This window comes from Bos taurus, chromosome 17, assembly GCF_002263795.3.
Source record: "Bos taurus isolate L1 Dominette 01449 registration number 42190680 breed Hereford chromosome 17, ARS-UCD2.0, whole genome shotgun sequence".
Taxonomy (NCBI): Eukaryota; Metazoa; Chordata; class Mammalia; order Artiodactyla; family Bovidae; genus Bos; species Bos taurus.
In genome coordinates this window covers 53964253-53985639 of record NC_037344.1, presented here as the reverse complement: position 1 = coordinate 53985639, position 21387 = coordinate 53964253, and the positions used below count along the sequence as shown (strand labels likewise).

Genomic DNA, 21387 nt, shown 5'->3' with positions numbered 1-21387 from the left:
CAACTCGTTTCATATAATCTTTAATGGGGGTGGAAGCATTAATAATGTCTGATTACAGGAGGGGTTTGTTGAAAGTTGGGCTTCCCTGATGGCTCTGATGGTAAAGGATCTGCCTACAATACCACAGACCTGGGTTCGATCCCTGGATCAGGAAGATCCCCTGGAGAAGAGAATGGCAACCTACTCCAGTATTCTTGCCTGGAGAATCCCATGGACAGAGGAGCCTAGTGGGCTACAGTCCATGGGGTCGCAAAGAATCAGACACGACTGAGCGACTAACATTACTACTACTTGTTGAAAGTTCTATTTCAGGAAAGTAAATTTAATGGTAGTATGTTCCAGGCGGGAGGAGGAGCAGGGAGATGCATTTGTAGTTGCCAAAGTAGTCGTTGTATGAGTTAAATTGGATGGTACTTAGAGCTCTGAAATTTTTTATCAGCATTTTTTACCCTCAAAAGCAAACTTTTCCTTCAGTGATCATCACTATGCAGGGAGATGTCTGATAGCTGCATAACCCACGTCCAGCGAGGCTTAGAGATTATCTCTTGTTTTCTTCCCCAGGGAGGAATCATGGGCATTGAGATCTACTGGGACTGCAACCTGGACAGATGGTTCCATCACTGCCGTCCAAAATACAGTTTCCGTCGCCTTGATGACAAGACCGCCAAGGAGTCCTTGTACCCTGGCTACAACTTCAGGTAACAGTGCTCCAGGTCAGATTTGCCCAGTAACTAGCCCTTGGCTCCCAGGGACCTCCCAGACCCTGCTGAGTTGTATCCCCAGCAGCCAGTAAGACTAGTTTTGTTTCCCAAGGCAACAAGATGAATGTAAAACACTTCCTCTGAGAGCTAGGCAGTGACTGAATTTTTGTATGAATTATTAAAGAACTGCACTCTCTTTGTAAGATAAAAAGCAAAACTTGGGAAACAGAGATAACCATAGAAAAGAGGATAAAAATCACCCATAATTCCTCTATCCTGAGATAACTGAAGATAACCTTCTGGTGAAATTTCCTTTGTCTAACCAACACTTGTGAGGCTTATATGAGATCATATATGTATAACCTGGTATTCTGTGAGGTGTCTTCATATACCAGTTCAGTTCAGTTCAGTCGCTCAGTCGTGTCCGACTCTTTGCGACCCCATGGACCGCAGCACGCCAGGCCTCCCTGTCCATCACCAACTCCTGGAGTTTACCCAACTCATGTCCACTGAGTCGGTGATGCCATCCAACCATCTCATCTTCTTTCATCCCCTTCTCCCCCTGCCTTCAATCTTCCCCAGCATTAGTGTCTTTTGAAATGAGTCAGCTCTTCGCAACAGGTGGCCAAGGTATTGGCGTTTCAGCTTCAGCATCAGTCCTTCCAATGAATATTCACGACTAATTTCCTTTAGGATAGACTGATTGGATCTCCTTACAGCCCAGGGGACTCTAGAGAGTCTTCTTCAACACCACAGTTCAAAAGCATCAATTCTTCAGGGCTTAGCTTTCCTTATGGTCCAACTCTCACATTCACACATGAATACTGGAAAAACCATAGCCTTGACTAGATGGACCTATGTTGGCAAAGTAACGTCTCTGCTTTTTAATATGCTCTCTAGGTTGGTCATAACTTTTCTTCCAAGGAGTAAGCGTTTTACGTGCATTTTATGATATGTTTATTATATCTCAATAGAACAAACAAAGAAATCCAATAAGACCATTTCACATGATGATACATGCTTCAAAGAAAATCAAACAAGATAGTTTGATAGGGTGGGGAGCGGGAATGCAACCAGAAAAGGCCTCTCCAAGGACGGGATAGGAACCCCCCATAGGCACTGTGCACTTTCCTGAAGAGTGAGCTTTCCTAGTTAAGAAGGGAAACTGCACACATAGGAGTCCATCTTAGGGAATCAACTTGCAAACATATTAGCTTCCCTGAATACTTTTACTACTAATGGTCTGGACTCTGAAAGTGGGAGTCCCCACATCAGCATCACATGGGACCTTGTTAGAAATGCAGATTCTCAGGCTCTCCTCAGACCTACTGAATTAGACACTGGGGATTGTCCCTCCCAGGTTATTTGTACGCAAACTCATTTGAGAATCACTAATCTAGACCCTCGATACTCAAAATGTGATCCTGTTACCAGGAACATGGGCCTTGCCTCAACATGGGAGCTTGTTATGATGTAAAAATCTCAGCTTCCACTCTTAATTTACTCTCTTATGTCTCCTGCATTGGCAGGCAGTTTCTTTACCATTAGTGCCTAGAATCTACATCTTATGATTCCCAAAAGATTCATGTGCACATTAAAATTTGAGAAGCACTGGTCTAGGCTATGTCATCTAGCATCCCAAACATGCTTTCTTCTTTGATGTTTTGTTTGACTATATTTTGTTTCTTACAACCAGGTTGCTAGTTGCCCAGGAGAATGAATAAAATGAGGTGTCTATAGTTAATCTGAGCATGCAAATACAGGCCAAAGTACATGTACAAACACACACACACACTCATTCACTGCCTCCTAACCCTTCTGCTAGCATTCTTATTGACTTTTTGTTATCCACTCAAGCAAATGGATCTATTCATATTTTAGGTAAAGCAGCATGATTAACTGGCAAGCAGACTTCAAACTTTTTTGTTGTTGTTGTTATTGTTGTTGCCTGTACAATGTTTTGAATGTTGAGATATTCTACATAGAAGTATGGACTTCCTGCTTTTTCTGAAAAATTAAACTATTTGGAAAAAAATCAAACCATGTAACACTGGCTTCGTATCCCACAGGAGAGCACGCAGCTGGAGCTGAGTATCAGTGGTCCCCTCTTGGTTTGCCACAGTCCTCACCACTCTTTATTGCCTCATATCTGGCTGCATCACTCATTTCACTCATCTGTCTGGCCCCTACAGGCATCTGAGTTTGAAACTCCTGACTAAGAGCTGGCTGAGATCAACACACAAGAGGCATTTTTAAAGAACACTGTCTTTGCTCCAATGACTTTATTTTTTTCATATTTATTTATATGGCTTCTCCCCCTCCTGCCCTGAGTCTTAGTTGCTGCAAGCGGAAACATCGTTGCAGCATGTGGGATCTTTTTAGTTATAGTATGTAGGATCTAGTCCCCTGACCAAAGATCGAACATGAGCCCCCTTCATCAGGAGCTTGGAATCTTAACCACTGGACCACCAGGGAAGTCCCATAAGAGGCTTTTTGCCTTCTCTGGGGCCATGGAGTCTCATCCAGGGCCCTGAAACCAGCTCCTAGTTTAGGTAATGTTTTGATCATTCCCTGCTGCTCTACTGAATAGGCTTGTGGCCATTAGTAGGAAGCAAGGCCTGGGTCAGTGGTCCCCGACTGCCCTCACAGGCTGTTTTTCCAGCGGCCAGCAGACGCATGCAGGGCAATGTACCCATCAGATGTTAGCAAATGTCCTTCAAGTCTCTGAGCTGAGCCTAAGAACATTAGCTCCTGGAGAGATCTGAGCTTTCTGAAGAACTGGTTGATCTTTCAGCTCAAAGTATTAGAGCATTTGTTCTCTGGAATCAAGCACCAGAAGAAATCTGTAACCAAAAATAAATTGTGGAGACCTGATGGGTAACTTTATTTTCAAATAGCCACAGAAAAGAGAAGGAAATTAGAGGTTATATGAGGTATATGAGAAAATATAAGCTTTCTAAAATACAGGAAGTTGAAGGAATTGATCACGTTGCAGAAATTTCATCCTTTAAAGATCTGTGGCCAAAGGTCCTTAGGCAATGATTCAGTTTATTTACAAGACGTGTAAAGCAGGACAGAATGCCTGATGGGCTTCTCTGCTCTCAGAACAGGTATATATGTATATTCATTTCCTGTGGCTGCTTTAACAAATTACCACAAACTTGGTGGCTTTAAACAACAGAAACTTCACAGTTCTGGAGGCCAGAAGTCCAAAATCAAGGTGTCAGCAGGGACATACTCTCTATAAAGGCCCCAGGGGAGGATCTCTCCTTGCTTCTTCTGGCTTCCGATGGCTCTTGTTGTACTTAGTCGCGTCCGACTCTGCGACTCCATGGACTGTAACCCGCCAGACTCCTCTGTCCATGAGATTCTCCAGGCAAGAATACTGGAGTAGGCAGCCATCTTCGACTCCAAGGGATCTTCCTGACTCAGGAATGGAATCCGAGTTCCCTGCACTGGCAAGCAGATTCTTTACCACTGAGCCACCAGGGAATTACAGATCTTCACTGGTACTCTGCTTTTAATGTGACTAATGCTTATTTTTTCTGCTTATCAAGGATATCAGCTTGCAATATACAACTGACCCTCGAACAATATGAGTTTGAATTGCATGGGTCCATTCACACACACTATTTTAAATAATAAATATTAATACTATAGTACTATACAATCTGCAGTTGGTTGAATGCACAGATGCAGAGGGAGTATGGATATGAAGGGCCAACTGTAAGTTAAAGTGGATTTTCCACTGGGCAGAGGGTGGGCACCCCAACCCCTGTGCTGTTCAAAAGTTAACTCCATAGCCTTTCTAGCACCAGCACTACATCTAGAACTTCAATTTTTTTTTTAAATAGGCCAATTCTAGTGGTTTTTTTAATTTCAAATTCCTAAGACAGAAAACTTGATTGACCCAAAACATTGTTTCAAGCCAATTCCAACGAGATGAAACTGCTTAGTTTTTAACTCGTGGCTGCCTCCCTCCAGTATCTGCCTCCCTCTTTACATGGGCTTCCCCTCTGTGTTTCTGTTTCAACTCTCCCTCTCTTTCCTCTTATAAGGATACAGTCATTGCATTTAAGGCCCACCCTAAATCCAGGATGATCTCATCTTGAGATCCTTAACTCATCTGCACTTGCAAAGATCCTATTTCCAAATAAGGTCACATTCGCAGGTGCAGGGGTTAAGCACTTGAGACTTGCCTTTGGCGGGGGCATTATTCAACCCACTACAGCACGCAAAAGCATCCTTGCCCATGAGGGCCTGGTATTTCTGAGTGTGGTCCACTGTTCACCTGTATCAGAACCAGCTGGTCCCTTTCCTAGACATACAGGTTCCCAGAAACATTTCACACCATTTGAAACCACCCTTTGGGGGTGAGGCCCTGGAATCTGCCTTTTGAAAATGCTTCCCAAGTGATTCTTGCCCTCAGTATGAGAACCACCATACCAAGCCCCTGAAAACTGAAATTCAAGTATTTACTAGTGTTAACCTTCCAGGAAAAACAGCTTGCATGGAGAGATTATGCAACCCTGGGGCATGGAGTGGTGATGCATGCTTGCTTTGCATTTTAAAAAGCAAATCAGTTAATAGAGCAAAAGAAAGTGCTGTCATTAAATGAGAACATTCAGATGCAAAGAAACTGAAACCTCTTTGGCCAGAAACAGGCACGGAAAGTGCTGAGAACATCTAATTCATCTCTATGTCAGATCCGGAGAGCTTAAAAAAAGATAAAAATAAGAATTTCAGATGTTCCATACTATATTTTGGCAGAGCATTCATTTTTTTGTTTTCTTCTCTCCCCACACCTATAAGTAGATTATGAGTTAATAACTCAAAGAAAAAAAATAAAAAATAAATAAAACTCAACATTCAGAAAACTAAAAAAAAAAAAAATGTCCTGGGACTTCCCTGGTGGTCCATCTTTAGTGGGTCATCTCTATGCAGTGGTGTCAGTAGCTACTTATATCTTTGCTGTAAATGTCTGTAACACTCTGAACTCCCAACGCAGATGGCCTGGCTTCAGTCTCTCTGGTCAGGGAACTAGATCCCATATGCCACAACTAAGAGTTCGAAGATCACAACTAGCGATCCTGCATGCTGCAACTAAGATCTGGAGCAGCCAAGTGAAAGTCATTCAGTTGTGTTGGACTCTTTATGACCCCATGGACTATACAGTCCATGGAATTCTCCAGGCCAGAATACTGGAATGGGTAGCCCTTCCCTTCTCCAGGGTCTCTTCCCAACCCAGGGATCGAACCCAGGTCTCCTGCATTGCAGGCAGATTCTTTACCAGCTGAGCCACAAAGGAAGCTAAATAAATATACAAAAATAATTTTTTTTTTAAAGCAGACTTTCCATCACTCTGTTTTGCCAAAAGCAGAGGAGGTGATGTGGGGAGGTGGTGCTTTGGTTCCAGGTGAAGAGAGAGAGAAATTTGTGTTCTTCCCTTTGCTAACAACAGCAGAGCTGAAAGAAGACTAGAAGACTAGATCGGCTACTGTTTTGGTTTTTCTTTTCATAAAATACCAGCAGTTTCAGATAGGTCTTTATAAATATGGATCTTTTTCCTCCTACAGATATGCCAAGTACTATAAGGAAAATAACACTGAAAAGCGGACCCTAATAAAAGCTTACGGGATCCGATTTGACATCCTGGTTTTCGGCACCGTAAGTCTCTTCTCCGCTCTCAGCCACTGGCATCTCCATTCCTATGACTGTGTCTTAAATTACTGCCATAGTATCTCAAAGGGTGAATGCTTTGGTCATAGTCATTAGCTGGCACTATGCACTTTGCATGTGGGATATAAAAGGGGAAGAAATGTCCTTGTTCCTGGACAAGTCATCTAATGAGTACAAGAGTGGGCTTGGGGAAAAAACCTAATAACTCAACTTTAAAAATACTCTGATGCTTAAAAAGGAGAGAGAAATCATATATTAATGCATATATACGGAATCTAGAAAGATGGTAGTGACGAACCTATTTATAGGGCAGCGATGGAGACAGGGAGGCCTGGCGGGCTGTGGTTCATGGGGTCGCAAAGAGTCGGACACGACTGAACAACTGAACTGAACTGAATGGAGACACATTCATAGACAACAGACTTATGGACGTGGAGGGGGGAGGAAGGAGATGGCAGGATGGATGGGGAGAGAAGCATGGAAACACATACACTGCCATATGTAAAACAGGTAGCCAGTGGGAATTTGCTGCATGACGCAGGGAGCTCACATTGGAGCTCTGCAACAACCCAGAAGGGTGGGAAGGGGCGGGACGTGGGAGGGAGATTCAGGAGGGAGGGGACGTATGTATACCTATGGCTGATTCATGCTGATGGGTTGCAGAAACAAACTCAATACTGTAAAACAATTATCCTTTCATTAAAAATAATTTTTTAAAAAAGGAGAGAGAGATCCCTCTGTAAAACAGTTTGTAAGGAACAGAACCCAGTTCAAATTGGGTTAGGAAAAAAGTCCTTTTTTTTTTAGTTCATATAACTGATAAATCCAGAGGCAATTTTCAGGCTTCAGATATTGCTGAATCCAGATGTTTTAATAACATCATGAGGAACCTGCCCGCCTCCATCTCTTACATTTTTCTCCTCTGTTCTGGCGTCATTCCCGGTGGGTCATCTCTAGGTGGTAGTGTCAGCAGCTACTTATATCTTTGCAATTTAGCAACCTCTATGGAAAGAGAACATCTCAGCAAAAGCCTCAGCAGATGCCACTGGCTTTGACTGGCCCAGTATGAGCCACATACTCACTGATGAACTAATCACTATGACTAGGGTCACTCCCAACGGTCCTAGACCAGCCCGGAACCAGCCTCTTCCCTGCAAACTACAGGGACTGAGTATGCACAGAGATGGTTCTCCAAAGGAAAACTGGCATGCTGTCTCCAGAAGGAGGAGAGATGCAAAAACCAATGGATGCCCACATATCTTGTCTGACAGCATATTATTTACCTAACGTGGTAATAAGCCCCACAAGAATCAATGAGATATAGTGAGAAGATACAAAGATACTGAGAATAAAAATCACAAGGACATCTAAGGGGAGACTTTGTGCAGACATTCCTTCCCTCTGTTTCCAAAGTAATTTCAAATCACTTTTAGGGAAAGCTCTCCTGAAACCCTCACCTCGAATGGAAAAATAAACTTTCAGTGGCTCTCCTCTCAGTGTTTCTTAGTTTAAAACTTCTTAGTTTAAAACACTTCTTAGTTTAAAACACCCCTGTTTTCAAGCACATCCTGAGAGACAGAAGCAGAAGGAATAGGATTCATTTTTCAGTCTCCTTAATCTTTGTTGCTGTGAACACACTGGATGCAGTTGTCAAATTCATGGCACTAGACTCCCTCCTCTGCTGGAACTTACAATTACATGTTAGAGCAGAAAAGCATGATTCTGAATTTCAACCAAGTAATCTTTTGTACTCTGTTTTCAAGGGGGGGAAATTTGACATCATCCAGCTGATCGTGTACATTGGTTCAACCCTCTCCTACTTTGGTTTGGTAAGAGATTCTTTTTCTCACACTTTATGAAAATGATGTGGCTAAAGAAAGTTTCACTGACAAGGTGCTTGTCTGGTTCTTTCCAGGCCACCGTGTTCATTGACATGCTCATCAACACTTATTCAAGTAAATACTGCCGATCGCATGTTTATCCCTGGTGCAAGTGCTGTCAACCCTGCGCAGTCAATGAATACTACTACAAGAAGAAGTATGAATCCATTGTGGAGCCAACACGGGTAAGACTCGATATGTCTACGGGATATCAAAATCAAAACACCTGAAGGGCCTATTGGATCACTGAGGAGAGTGCAGAAACAAGGCCACGATCACAGGTGCAGTCAATCCCGTGGTGGATAAGTATCAGGACCCTACCCCAATCCACATTCTCCGTCAGATGAATCCTTTCATTGTAGTGAAGAAAAGAGGCAAAAATGGAGAAGCATGATATAGGGAAAACAAATGTTTGTGTTCCAGGATTTGTCAGTTTGGTCAGATTTATTAAACTGGTTGTGCAATAAAAGTATAATAACTTTGGAGAACAATTTGTTAATCTAGTAACATTTAAACAGGATATTCTTTACACCCTGGCATTTCTACTTCTCCATACCTGCCCTAGAGAAACACTCACATGGGTACCCAAGTGGTGCACGTGTACAAGATGTCTATCACAGTGCTATGTGTGACGGTGATGAAGAGCATCTGCCCAAATGCCCAACAGGTGAATGGTGAAATGAACTATGATAAGTCCATAGTAGGGAATGCCTGGCACCAGTTTTAAAACATGACGCAGATAATTATAAAAGCAAATGCTCATATAGAGTTGCCAGTGCTATGTATACGTTAACTCACTGAACCTTCACACAGCCTTATAGGTGGGTTTATAGGATTGTGTGATCATCAGTAGAATTCTAGATAGGTACTACTGTTATCTTTCTGCAGATGAGGAAACTGAGGCACAGGAAGGATAAATTATTTGCCCAAAGTCATATAGTTGGCAGAGATCGAATTCTAACTCAGGCAGGCTGGTTTCAGAATCCATGTTGATAACTATTATGTTAGAGGTACTGACATGAGCAAATATCCAAGATTGCTGAAAGTGAAAAAGCAAACTATGGAACAATATCTGTGGTATGATATATAGGCTAAAAAGCAACTATACACAAAAACTATTTAATGTATTTTCTACACGTATATATGTCTATTTATATATATACATATATATTCTGTATATTTTTATGTGCATTATACACACACATGTAAATGTGTGTGGGGAAGTAATAAATGTATACAAAAAGGTTGGGACACTCACAAATCACTCACAGTGATTGCTTACGGAAAGGAGCCTCGGATAGGGGAGTAGTCAAAGGAAATTTTAGTTCACCTGTATGGTTTTGATTTGATTCATTTGGAATTTGATTAATTTTGGAATCCATGATTTCCTCCAATCAAAGAGAAATTTCTGGTACTTTAAAAACAATAAAGAGGGTTTCTTTCCCTTGACCAAGAACACTGCTGTCCTTTTGTAGCGGCTGAATGCACAATTCATTGTTCATTGTACATGTATTTGCAATTAAAATCAAAGTTCATCTTTGCAACTAAAATTAATCACCATTTCACGGCCCAAGATGGGAGGCAATTTAACGAAGATATAAATAATTTAAGTTGCAATAGTATAACTTTCAGGAGATATTCAACCTTAGCATAACTGAAATTGAGGGAACATAACAAAGGAATTTTTATATAGCACTTGGGGTACCTGGAGATAATAGGCAGTAAGCTGTGGATCCTCTAAGTCTACAAATTAAGGTGGCGGGGGCTCCATTTCTGATACTCATAATCAATTCTTTCTTAGTTAGCAAGAGTTTCTGGTTAGCTTGTTTAACGGGTTGTCATTTGGCAAGTAGGAATAACAGTTGCCTTTAGATATGTTCAGATACACAGTAGGTGTAACGCTGTACTAAAATGGCTAACCCTTTAATTTTTATCTTCTAGACATTAAAATATGTGTCCTTTGTGGATGAACCCTGTATTAGGATGGTAAATGAAAGACTGCTTGGGACAAGTCTGCAAGCTGTCAAAGGTGAAAAAGTCCTGGTAAGTTGTTTAGTGCTTGCTTTTTGTTTTTCGGCTGCGCAGCACAGCCTGCGGGATTTTAAGTTCCCTGATGGAACCCACACGCCCTGCAGTGGAGGCCTGGAGTCCTAACCACTGGACCCCCAGGGAATTCTCATTAGTCTTTTCAAACTAATTAATTGATTAATTTGGTTGTGTGGGGTCTAGCTGTGGCACACAGGATCTTCCTTGCGTCATGTGGGATCTTTCGTCAAGGCTCACGGCCTCTCTAGTTGTGGTGCTCTGGCTTCAGCAGTTGCAGTGTGTGGGCTTAGCTGCCCCGCCGCATATGGGATCTTAGCTCTCCGACCAGGTATCGAACCTGTGTCTCCTGCATTGCAAGGTGGATTCTTAACCACTAGACAACCAGGGAAATCCAAGTCTTTTTAAAAGAATACTTACTATTAAATGTAAATATATCTAGAAATGTGTATAAATCATAACTGATGACAAAGTAAACACCATGCAACACATGGTACCAGCACCCAGACTTTAAAAGTGAATATTACTAGCAGAAGGCCCTTTAATGCCTCTACCCAATTACTATCTTCCCTTAAAAGTAGACGTTACCCTGCATTCAAACATTTTACCTCTTATAGAATTTTACAAAATTTGAATCCTATAGTATGTATTCAGTACATACCCTGTTGAGCGGCTTCCCTCACTCAACATTATTTTTGTGAGAGTCATCCATGATGTTGTGTGTAGCAGTGGTTCATTCTCATTGTTGTATAATTTTTTGTTTTATAAACATTCAATTTATTTATCCATTCAATTGTTGAATGAACTACCCATTTGGTTAGTTTCCACTTTGGGGTTCATGCCAATGCTGCCGCTACAGTAAACATATGGCACCTGAGAACGGAACTGCCAAGTCATGAGGCAGGCCTGTGTGCAGCTTTCATAGTTACTGCTTATAAGTTCTCTAAAGGGGGTGTTCTCATTCACACTCTCCCCAGCAGTTCTGGCTGCTGGACATCTTCACTGACTGCATTAGTTTTCTCCAGCTGCTGTAATACATTACCACAAACTAGGGAGCCTAGAACAACAGAAGTGTATTCTCTCACAGTTCTGGAGGTTAGAAGTCTGAAATAAGGTGTCAGAAGGGCTGTACTCTCTCTGAAGGCTCTAGGGGAGGCTCCTTTCTTGTTTATTCCAGCTCCAGATGCTTATTTCACCTGTTAGGATGTCCAGCAGGATACTGATCAGAAATGATAAGAGCAGGCATCTTTGTCTCATTTCCTATCTCAGGAATAAAGTTTTTTTTTTATTTTACTATTGTATTTGCTGTAGGGTTTTTGTTTTTTGGCTTCCCTCATGGCTTGCAGGGATCCTAGTTCCCTGACCAGGGGTTGAACCTGGCCCACTGCAGTTAAAGTGCTGAGTCCCAGCAATTCCCTGTTGTGGGTTTTTAAAGAATACCCTATCAGATTAAGAAAATTCCCCTCTGCTCCTAGTTCACTAAGAATTTTTATCATGACTGAATCCTGAGTTTTAAATAATGTATTTTTTCAGGCTTTTCAAATAATGAGTTTTCTTTTTTTGTTGTTTTTTAGTACATTACACTGATTGGTTTTCAAAGATTAAGCCAACCTTTCATTGCTGCAATAAAATACATTGAATGCAATGTATTATTCTTTGTATTTACTGCTGAATTCAATTCACTAATATTTAAGAACTTCACATCTCTTCTTGAGAGAGACTGGCCAAAATTTTTCCATTCTTGTAATGTTTTTATCAGGTCTGGGTATAAAGTGAACTCTCATATACTGGGGAAGGGCAGTAAAAGACACACAACATAAAATTTACCTTTTAAACCATTTTACAGAGTACAATTCAGTGACATTAATATATCACAATGCTGAGCAACCATCACCACTGCCTTGCTCCAGAACTTTTTCATCACCCCAAAAGGAAACTTTGAATCCATTCAGCAGCCACTCCCACTCACTTCTCCCCAGGCCCTGTGCAACCACTAATCTGCTTTCTGTATCCATGAATTTGCCTATTTTGGACATTTCATGTAAATTGAATCTTACTTGTCTCCTTATGTCTGGTTCCTTTCATTTAGCATAATGTCTTCAAGGTTACATCTATGTTTAGCTAAACAGCCACGTTTAGTATGTGTCAGTAATTTATTCCTTTTCACAGCTGTATGAACACAATTTTTTTTTTTGTCTGTGTAGGTCTTGTTGCTGCATGTGGGCTTTCTCTAGCTGTGGCAAGCAAGGGCTACTCTCTTGTGGCGTGTGGGCTTCTCACTGTGGTGGCTTCTCTTGTTGCAGAGCATGGGTTCAGTAGTTGTGGTGCTCAGGCTTAGTTGCCCTGTGGCATATGAGATCTTCCCAGACCAGGGATCAAACCCACGTCCCCTGCACTGGCAGGTGGATTCTCAACCACTGTACCACCAGGGAAGTCCTGAACATAACAGTTTTTTATCCATTCATTCACTGACGGACATGGGTTATTTTCACCCTTTGGCTATTATAATACTGGTGCTGTGTACAGTCATGTACATGAACCATTTAGTTTTAATGTACTCAACTCACACTCTGTCTGGTGAATGAAGGTATATGTCACATAGACATAAATGATGGCAATTATGGCAAATTCCCTTGGAGGATAACAAAGGGACTTTTCAGAAAAGGGAGCATGGTGAGAAAGGAGAGCTAAGTCAGCAAATATTTATTGTCTACCATGTGCTGGGCACTGTCCTAGGCACTGGGGACACAGGCAATAAACAAAGCAAACAGGGCCCCTGTTTTCCTGTGGAAGAAGAATCATCCAGGAAACATACCAGTTCATAAGATCATTTCAGATGGTGGTAAGTACTAATGAAGAGCATAGAACATCATCATGTGGTAAGAGAAGGACCTGAGAGGAGGGGAACTGCCTAGATCAGGTGGGCAGGGCCCAGAGGTCTCTGACAGAGGATATAGGCACTAAGCCCTGGCTTTTCTGAATTTCACTTTCCAAACCTGTAAAATAGAGATCAGGACACATAGCTCATGAGGTTTTCCTTTTTTTAAAAAAAAATTTACTTATTTATTTTTGGTTGCTCTGGGCCTTCGTTGCTACATGCTGGCCCTCTGCAGTTTCAGTGAACAGGGGCCACTCTTCGCCGAGGTGCACCGGCCTCTCACTGCAGTGGCTTCTCCTGTTTCGGAGCACAGGCTCCAGGCACATGGGCTCAGAAGTTGGGGCTCACGGGCTTTAGTTGCTCCGTGGCATGTGGAATCTTCACAGACCAGGAATCAAACCTTGTCCCTTGCATCGGCAGGCAGATTCTCACCCACTGCCCTACCAGGGAAGCCCTCATGCGGTTTTTCGAAAGCTTAAATGAGGCGATGCTTGCAAAACACAGACTTGACGTGTACATTTAATAAATGAGAGCTATATATGTGTGTCTCTTTTGCTGTCTTGCATTCAGGGTTGTCATTACCATCTTTTAAAATTCCATATATATGCGTTAGTATACTGTATTGGTGTTTTTCTTTCTGGCTTACTTCACTCTGTATAATAGGCTCCAGTTTCATCCACCTCATTAGAACTGATTCAAATGTATTCTTTTTAATGGCTGAGTAATACTCCATTGTGTATATGTACCACAGCTTTCCTATCTATTCATCTGCTGATGGACATCTAGGTTGCTTCCATGTCCTGGCTATTATAAACAGTGCTGCGATGAACATTGGGATACACGTGTCTCTTTCAATTCTGGTTTCCTCGGTGTGTATGCCCAGCAGTGGGATTGCTGGGTCATATGGCAGTTCTATTTTCAGTTTTTTAAGGAATCTCCACACTGTTCTCCATAGTGGCTGTACTAGTTTGCATTCCCACCAACAGTGTAAGAGGGTTCCCTTTTCTCCACATCCTCTCCAGCATTTATTGCTTGTAGACTTGTGGATCACAGCCATTCTGACTGGCGTGAAATGGTACCTCATTGTGGTTTTGATTTGTATTTCTCTGATAATGAGTGATGTTGAGCATCTTTTCATGTGTTTGTTAGCCATCTGTATGTCTTTTGGACTCTGTGGGAGAGGGAGGGGGGATGATTTGGGAGAATGGCATTAAAACATGTATAATATCACATAAGAAATGAATCGCCAGTCCAGGTTCGATGCAGGATACAGGAAGCTTGGGGCTGGTGCACTGGAATGACCCAGAGAGATGGTATGGGGAGGGAGGTGGGAGGGGGGTTCAGGATTGGGAACACGTGCACACCCATGGCGGATGCATATTGATGTATGGCAAAACCGATACAATATTGTAAAGTAAAAAATAATAATAATAATAAATAAAATTAAAATAAACCTAAAAAAATAATAAAATAAACGGTACAAAAGAAAAAAAAAAGAGAGCTACTAGTATTAATGTAGTATTAAATGTAATTTTATAAGTTCATAAGAAAATTAAAGAACCCAGGACCCTAGGGGTTGTCACTGCTGATGGGTTTGGAAACTTGCCTTTTTCAGAGACCCCAGCTGGACTTTGCAGACTTGTCCTGGCTGCATCTGTCTCTTCACGACTCACCCCCCATTCCCGGACAACCAGAGGAGATCCAGCTGCTCAGTGAAGAGGTGCACCTTAAATCCAGGGACTGCCCGGATTGGTGCCAGTGCGGGAACTGCCTTCCATCGCAACTCCCTGAGAACCAAAGATGCCTGGAGGAGCTGTGCTGCCGGAAAAAGCCGGGTGCCTGTATCACCACCTCAGAGCTCTTCAGGGACCTTGTGCTGTCCAGGCGGGCCTTGCAGTTCCTACTGCAGTACCAGGAGCCCTTGCTGGTGCTGGATGCAGATTCTGCCAACAGCCGGCTGCGGCACTGTGCCTACAGGAGCTACACTGCCTGGCGCTTTGGCTCCCAGGACCTGGCTGACTTTGCCATCCTGCCCAGTTGCTGCCGCTGGAGGATCCGGAGAGAGTTCCCCAAGAGTGAAGGCCAGTACAGCGGCTTCAAGAGTCCTTACTGATGCGCTGAGCAGTCACAGAACATTGCCTTTGCTTGCACCTTGAGCTTCACCTGCAAGGATGTATGTCCAGATTGTCAGCCAAAGGGAAATGGGCTTTCCTCTCCCCCAGCTCTTCGTGTGTCAGAGAGCAAAGTGACGGGGTAAACAAACAACAGATAAACCAGAATCCCTCAGCATGGATGAAAGTCAAGAGATTCAGATTCATTTCTCCATTCTATCCCTAGGAGGTTGCGATCCCAGGCCTTTAACCTCTGTGCCTTAGTTGCCTTATTAGCCAAGCTACTGTTTCACAATTAGGAGAGCAAATTGAGACAGTGTACACAAATTTTCTTATTAATGCATAAAAGCTACATAAATATGGGCTTCCCTGGTGGCCAAGTGGTTAAGAATCCACCTGCCAATGCAGGGGATATGGGTTCAATCCCTGATTCAGGAAGACCCCACATGCTGCAGAGCAACTAAGCCCATGCACCACAACTACTGAAGCCCATGCCCTAGAGCCCATGCTCCGCAACGAGAAGCCACCGCAATGAGAAGCCCGCATACTGCAACAAAGAGTAGCCCCTGCTCTCTGCAACTAGAGAAAGCCCGTGCATGCATAGCAATGAAGACCCCAGAACAGCCAAAAATGAATTTTTTAAAAAATAATGTTTTTTTTTTTTTTAACTAGATGAATACGAAGCAGATCATTTTGAGGTGAGACTAGGATAATGCCCAACCCTTTGGGTCCTGGTTAAAGAATGAGGAGGGATACAAGTGGCCACAAATTTTTTTGACATCTGTTACACAGGACCTGAGGGTTATATCTCCTCCCCTTGGGTCTTGACAGCTTTGCTCACTTTATCCAATGATAAAGTGATACTGTATCTGATTCAGGGTCTTGGTCCTAAGATGCTGATAGCTTCCATTTCCTGTCCCTTGAAACTCTTGCTGCAAAGAAAACCAGCTCTCATGTAAAAACGTGGCCATTTGGAGGCCACCTTGCTGTGAGGAAGCCCAAGCAGTCACGTGGAGAGGAGAGATGCCTGACCAGCGCCCAGCACTCAAGACATCTGAGCCTGTCACAAGACATGGGAGAGAAGAAGCCTCTAGACTATTTCAGATCCTGCTAACATATGACTGCAGCTGCACAGACACCCTAAGTGAGAGTTTCCCAGTGAACCCACAGAACAGAATTGTTATCTTAAACTATGTTTGGGGTTGTCTGTTATACAGCAACAGATAACTGGGACAGACAGCAAGCCCGACTCATAGGATGTAGACTCAGCCTACACCCTCTCTGGTTCTAAGGTTCTTAGGCAGCCTAGACATCCCTGGAGCCCCTCGAGGGCTTAGGTTTCCTTTTATTTTAATTGGAGGATATTTGCTTTACAAAGTTGTGTTGGTTTCTACTGTAAAACAATGCGAATCAGCCATAACATATATATATATATGTATTGTTACTGTTCAGTTCCTCAGTCGTGTCTGACTTTTAGTGACCCCATGGACTGCAGCAGGCCAGGCTTCCCTGTCCTTCACCATCTCCCAGAGCTTGCTCAAACTCATGTCCATTGAGTCAGTGATGCCATCCAACCATCTCATCCTCTGTCTTCCCTTTCTCCTGCCTTCAATCTTTCCCCACATCAGGATCTTTTCTAATGAGTTGGCTCTTCACATCAGGTGGCTGAAGTATTGGAGCTTCAGCTTCAGCATCAGTCCTTCCAATGAATATTCAGGACTGATTTCCTTTAGGATTGACTGGTTTGATCTCCTTACAGCCCAAGGGACTCTCAAGAGTCTTCTTCAACACCACAGTTCAAAAGCATCAATTCTTCAGTGCTCAGTCTTCTTTATGGTGCAACTCTCACATCCATACATGACTCCTGGAAAAATCATAGCTTTGACTAGATGGACCTTTGTTGGCAAAGTAATGTCTCTGCTTTTTAATACACTGTCTAGGTTTGTCATAGCTTTTCCTCCAAGGAGCAAGCATCTTTTAATTTCGTGGTTGCAGTCACCATCTGCGATGATTTTGGAGCCTAAGAAAATAAAATCTGTCACTGTTTCCATTGTTTCCTTATCTACTTTCCATGGAGTGATGGGACTGGATGCCATGATCTTCATTCTTTGAATGTTGAGTTTTAAGCCAGCAATATATATGTGTGTGTATATATATGCACCATATATATCTTCAGCAATATATATGTGACTGCAGACCAAAGCAGGTAACTCACCAGACCAGCTCTGGAATCCATCAAATCTAACTGCTGAGCTACCCAGTACATTGCAATCCACATCACATTTCTATGACTGGAAGTAACTATTGCTGTTAAAAACTGGAAGAAATAAAAGCCACCTTTATGCCTTTAACATCCTGTACTTTGCAACCAGTTATAATGGATACAGTCTGATTGCTACTTAAAAAGCAATTGACACTCAAAGCTCTTACCATTTCTATCCATCAACCACTGAGAGTATAAAAATGAATAGCAGGTTTTAGGATCCTCCTCAGGATTTCCTTTTCAAGGTTTTAGCACTAGAACAGACTGTTTCTAAATGACAACTATTTTAAACAATAAATACAGAGCACTATTCAAAACTGTGACTAATAAATGGTGTGTGAGTTTTTATACATACTCTTTAATATTTAGCGTTTTGATACTTTTTAAAAATCACCAGCTTTCTACTGTATTAATGTAAAATAATATGAACAAAAACCTTCCTTTTTTGACCTAGCATTTTATCTGGCTTTAAACTCAGGAATCAAGTTAATTGGGCCAGATTTAACTCTCATTTTTACTACCTTTCAGAGATATTTTTGAAAAGTGAATTATATATGACTTCTTCAGAACTGAACTTTTTTACTCCAAGAATTCTATGTACCTGCTACAGATTTACATTCTGATAGCCTCTGAGCCTTCACATGAAATTTTTTGGTGCCTTATTCCTAGTGTGTTTCTCTCACCTTGTGGAGGCCCCAGATGGAGTCAGAATTTGGAATGACAAATAATCACTGGATCCACCTACTGTTTTCCTTCACCTTTCCCAGATGCTCTGGGTGAGAGGGTGAAGTGTTACGTCAACTGCATGTCTGACACTTCCTAGAATAACATGCATCACATTTATATTATTTTTAGTCTACTGTAGAAAACAGTGTCATCGCCAAAGGCATCCTAATTAAAGTCACATTTTATAGGGTCTGGTTTTTGTACTTAAATCCATTCTTCTGTTATAGTAATTGCACAGTATTCACTGCTTCATCTCTGTATCAGAGATCTGCTTTCTTGTAACCCTGCCTGACTTCATGTAGCATTGGTTATAGACTTGTATTCCTCTCTTTAGAGGGAATCCTTCTTAAAACCCTTCCTAATTCTAGCTTGGCAATGCAGATGTCTTAACTGTTTTGATAATAATAAAAAAAAAAATGTGCAATTTGTATTTATTGAAGTATTCCTTTTACTTTCTTTTCTCAAAAGATCCCCAAATCAGCAGTCTTATTCACTGACACATTCATTCAACATATACACCCTGAAGCACTATGACACAAAGATGTATTTTAGTCTCTGCCCCCAGTTCCTGACACAGATCTCCTAAATCCCCCAGAATTTCCTGGAGATAGAGCTGTCTTGCATTCTAATGAGGCCAGTCTTGGTGGGCTCCTGGATAACTTCAGGAAGGGGGCTGGTCACCAAAAGACCAAGCCATGATTAGAAGCTTGGAACTTTCAGTCCTATTCCCTTATCCTCCAGAGTGGGGGAGAGGGGTGGGATGGAAATTCAGTTAGTCACTGATTTTGACTATGTAATGAAGGTTCTGTAAAAATCCCTACCTTATGGGATTAAGAAACCTTTCATATTGAAGAACACATCCACATTTGGGGAGAGTGGTACACCCCCAACTCCACAAGGACAAAAGCTTCTATACTAAGGACCCTTCTGGCCCTCACTCTATGTAACTCTTCATCTGGCTATTCATTTGTATCTTTTATTATATCTTTTATAATAAGTGAGTAAATGTGTTTTCCTGAGTTCTATGAGCCACTATTGAACCTGAGGAGGGGGTTATAGGAACCCCCAATTTATAACAAGTTGGTCAGAAATACAGGTGACAGCCTTGGATGTCTGAAGTGGGGGACAATCTTGTGGCACTGAGCCCTTAACCTGTGAGGTTTAGGCTAACTCCAGGTAATTCATGTCATAACTGAATTGCAAGACACCCAGTTGGTGTCTAGAGAGTTTTGGAGAATTGCTTGTGTTGGAAAACCTCACACACATTTGGTGTCAGAAGTGCTATGAGCAGACTACACGTAAACAGGAGTTTTCTTTTAGGCATTTGCCGGGGTCCAGCCCCGGCTGATCCAGGGTATTCGAAGGAGAGACGGCATCGCGGATCATCAGGAAACAATAGATCAATTAAGCGTTAATTAAAGATATAAAGAGTGGTTAAATAAGGATAGCTCAGTGAGGAAATTCAGTGGAGAAAAGCGGCTGAAATAAGGATAGCTCAGTGAGGAAATTCAGTGGAGAAAAGAGGCTGAAATAACTCAGCCAGAAGGTGAGAGAAAGAACGACATGGGGAGACCAAGTTTCCGTGAACAAGGCCCGCACTTTATTTTTCAAAGTAGTTTTTATACCTTAAGTTATGCATAGAGGATAATGGGGGAAGGGGTAGAGTCATACAGTAAGCCAGGCTTTCTTCCTGCAAACTTATCATATGCAAAAGTTTAGGTGATTTGCATCATCTTCTGGCCCGGAGGCCTGTTAACATTTTAAGACCCTTTCTTCAGAAAACTTATTTTTCTCTAAAGGTGATTAGGCAGGCGCCACCCTCCAAAAGCATTAAAGTTGCATTCCTATAGGGCAAAGGTGTGGTGGGCTACAACAAAAAAGAGTTAACTCAAGGGTCCAAGGTTACAAACATTAAAGCTACTACTTACACCAATTATATTAATCAATACACTGCCAGGGACACAGCAGGTAAGGGATATGGAGACTTAGCAGCAAACCTTGGCCCAACAAGTGAAAAACCCTTCACCAATACAATTTCTAATCAATCTTTTAACTGCTCAAAGGAGTCTGTATTTAGACAGTTTAGAACATCTCATGCCTCTCACAGCTGGGAGGCTCTGAGCAATCACATGTGGCCGGAAAAACCTATTCAGGCAGGCTAGAGGATTTCCAAAGGAGTTTGTAGATTGAGACACTATCACACCCAGGAACTTTATTAACTGGAGCTATAAGTTAACTCTTTTTTCAGAGAGAGGTAGTGGGGGACAGCCCCCCCCAAAAGTCAGAGGTGTAGGTGAGAGCACAAAGCAGAAAGTAGGCAGACTTTGGTTTTGGGGGTAGATGCTCGAGAATTTCCAGGGGGACTCCTGAGGCTCGATCCCGCCTTTGCGTATGCCGAGCCTCCTTCCTCATGACCTTTGCCACAGGCGGAGTTCCTCACTCTGGCTCCTGGCAGTGATAGAATTCCAGTTGAGCTATTCCAGATCCTGAAAGGTGATGCTGTGGAAAGTGCTGCACTCAATATGCAATATGCAATATGCACTCAATATGCAATATGCCGGCTCCTGGCAGGCATTTACTAGAGATCAAAGATAAATAAGTTGCTGCTCTCATGGTGATGTGAGGAGATAAATGTTAATCAAATAATTCAAATAAATGTAAACTTGTAACTTATGATAAGTATCATGATGAAGAAGATGTTTTCAGAGCCTGTAATAGGGGGACTTGACCTATTTGGGGAAATCAGAGAAGTCTTCCCTGAGGAAGGAGCCCTTCAGCTGAAATCTGAAGGATAAATTCTAGATGAGTTAGATGAGCTGGGGAGGAGAGAGTAATCTGGACAAAGAGAATAGAATGTGCAAAGGTCCTGGGGCTGACAAAAACCATAGAAGCTTTGCAGAACTTAAGAAGACTTGTATGCCTATTCCATAAATAGTATGGAGAAGTAAAGAATGAGGTAAGACTGGATAGGCAGGGATTGGACTGCATAGGGTCTTGAAGGCCATGGCAAGGAGTTTTGTCCTTCTCTTAAGAAAGACCAATGGAGACCCATTGATAGGTTTTAGGTAGGAGCCTGGTAAGATTATATTTGATTTTTAAAAGATAA

The 21387-nt window shown here is 42.2% G+C and overlaps 1 protein-coding gene across 2 annotated transcripts in view; it reads left to right on the top strand.

Annotated features, from left to right (window-relative positions):
- Positions 1-18711, top strand: part of P2RX7 (purinergic receptor P2X 7) — a 60568-nt gene extending 41857 nt beyond the window's left edge. Inside the window, exons 8-13 of one of the 2 annotated variants that reach the window (XM_005217740.5) lie at positions 562-698; positions 6278-6368; positions 8144-8209; positions 8296-8445; positions 10202-10303; positions 14797-18711. In XM_005217740.5, the coding sequence (XP_005217797.1) occupies positions 562-698; positions 6278-6368; positions 8144-8209; positions 8296-8445; positions 10202-10303; positions 14797-15294 (1044 nt within the window). In that variant the 3' untranslated portion in view covers positions 15295-18711. The remainder of the gene's footprint in view (positions 1-561; positions 699-6277; positions 6369-8143; positions 8210-8295; positions 8446-10201; positions 10304-14796) is intronic. The other variant, NM_001206516.1, reaches the window with a different exon arrangement.
- Positions 18712-21387: the final 2676 nt, after the last annotated feature.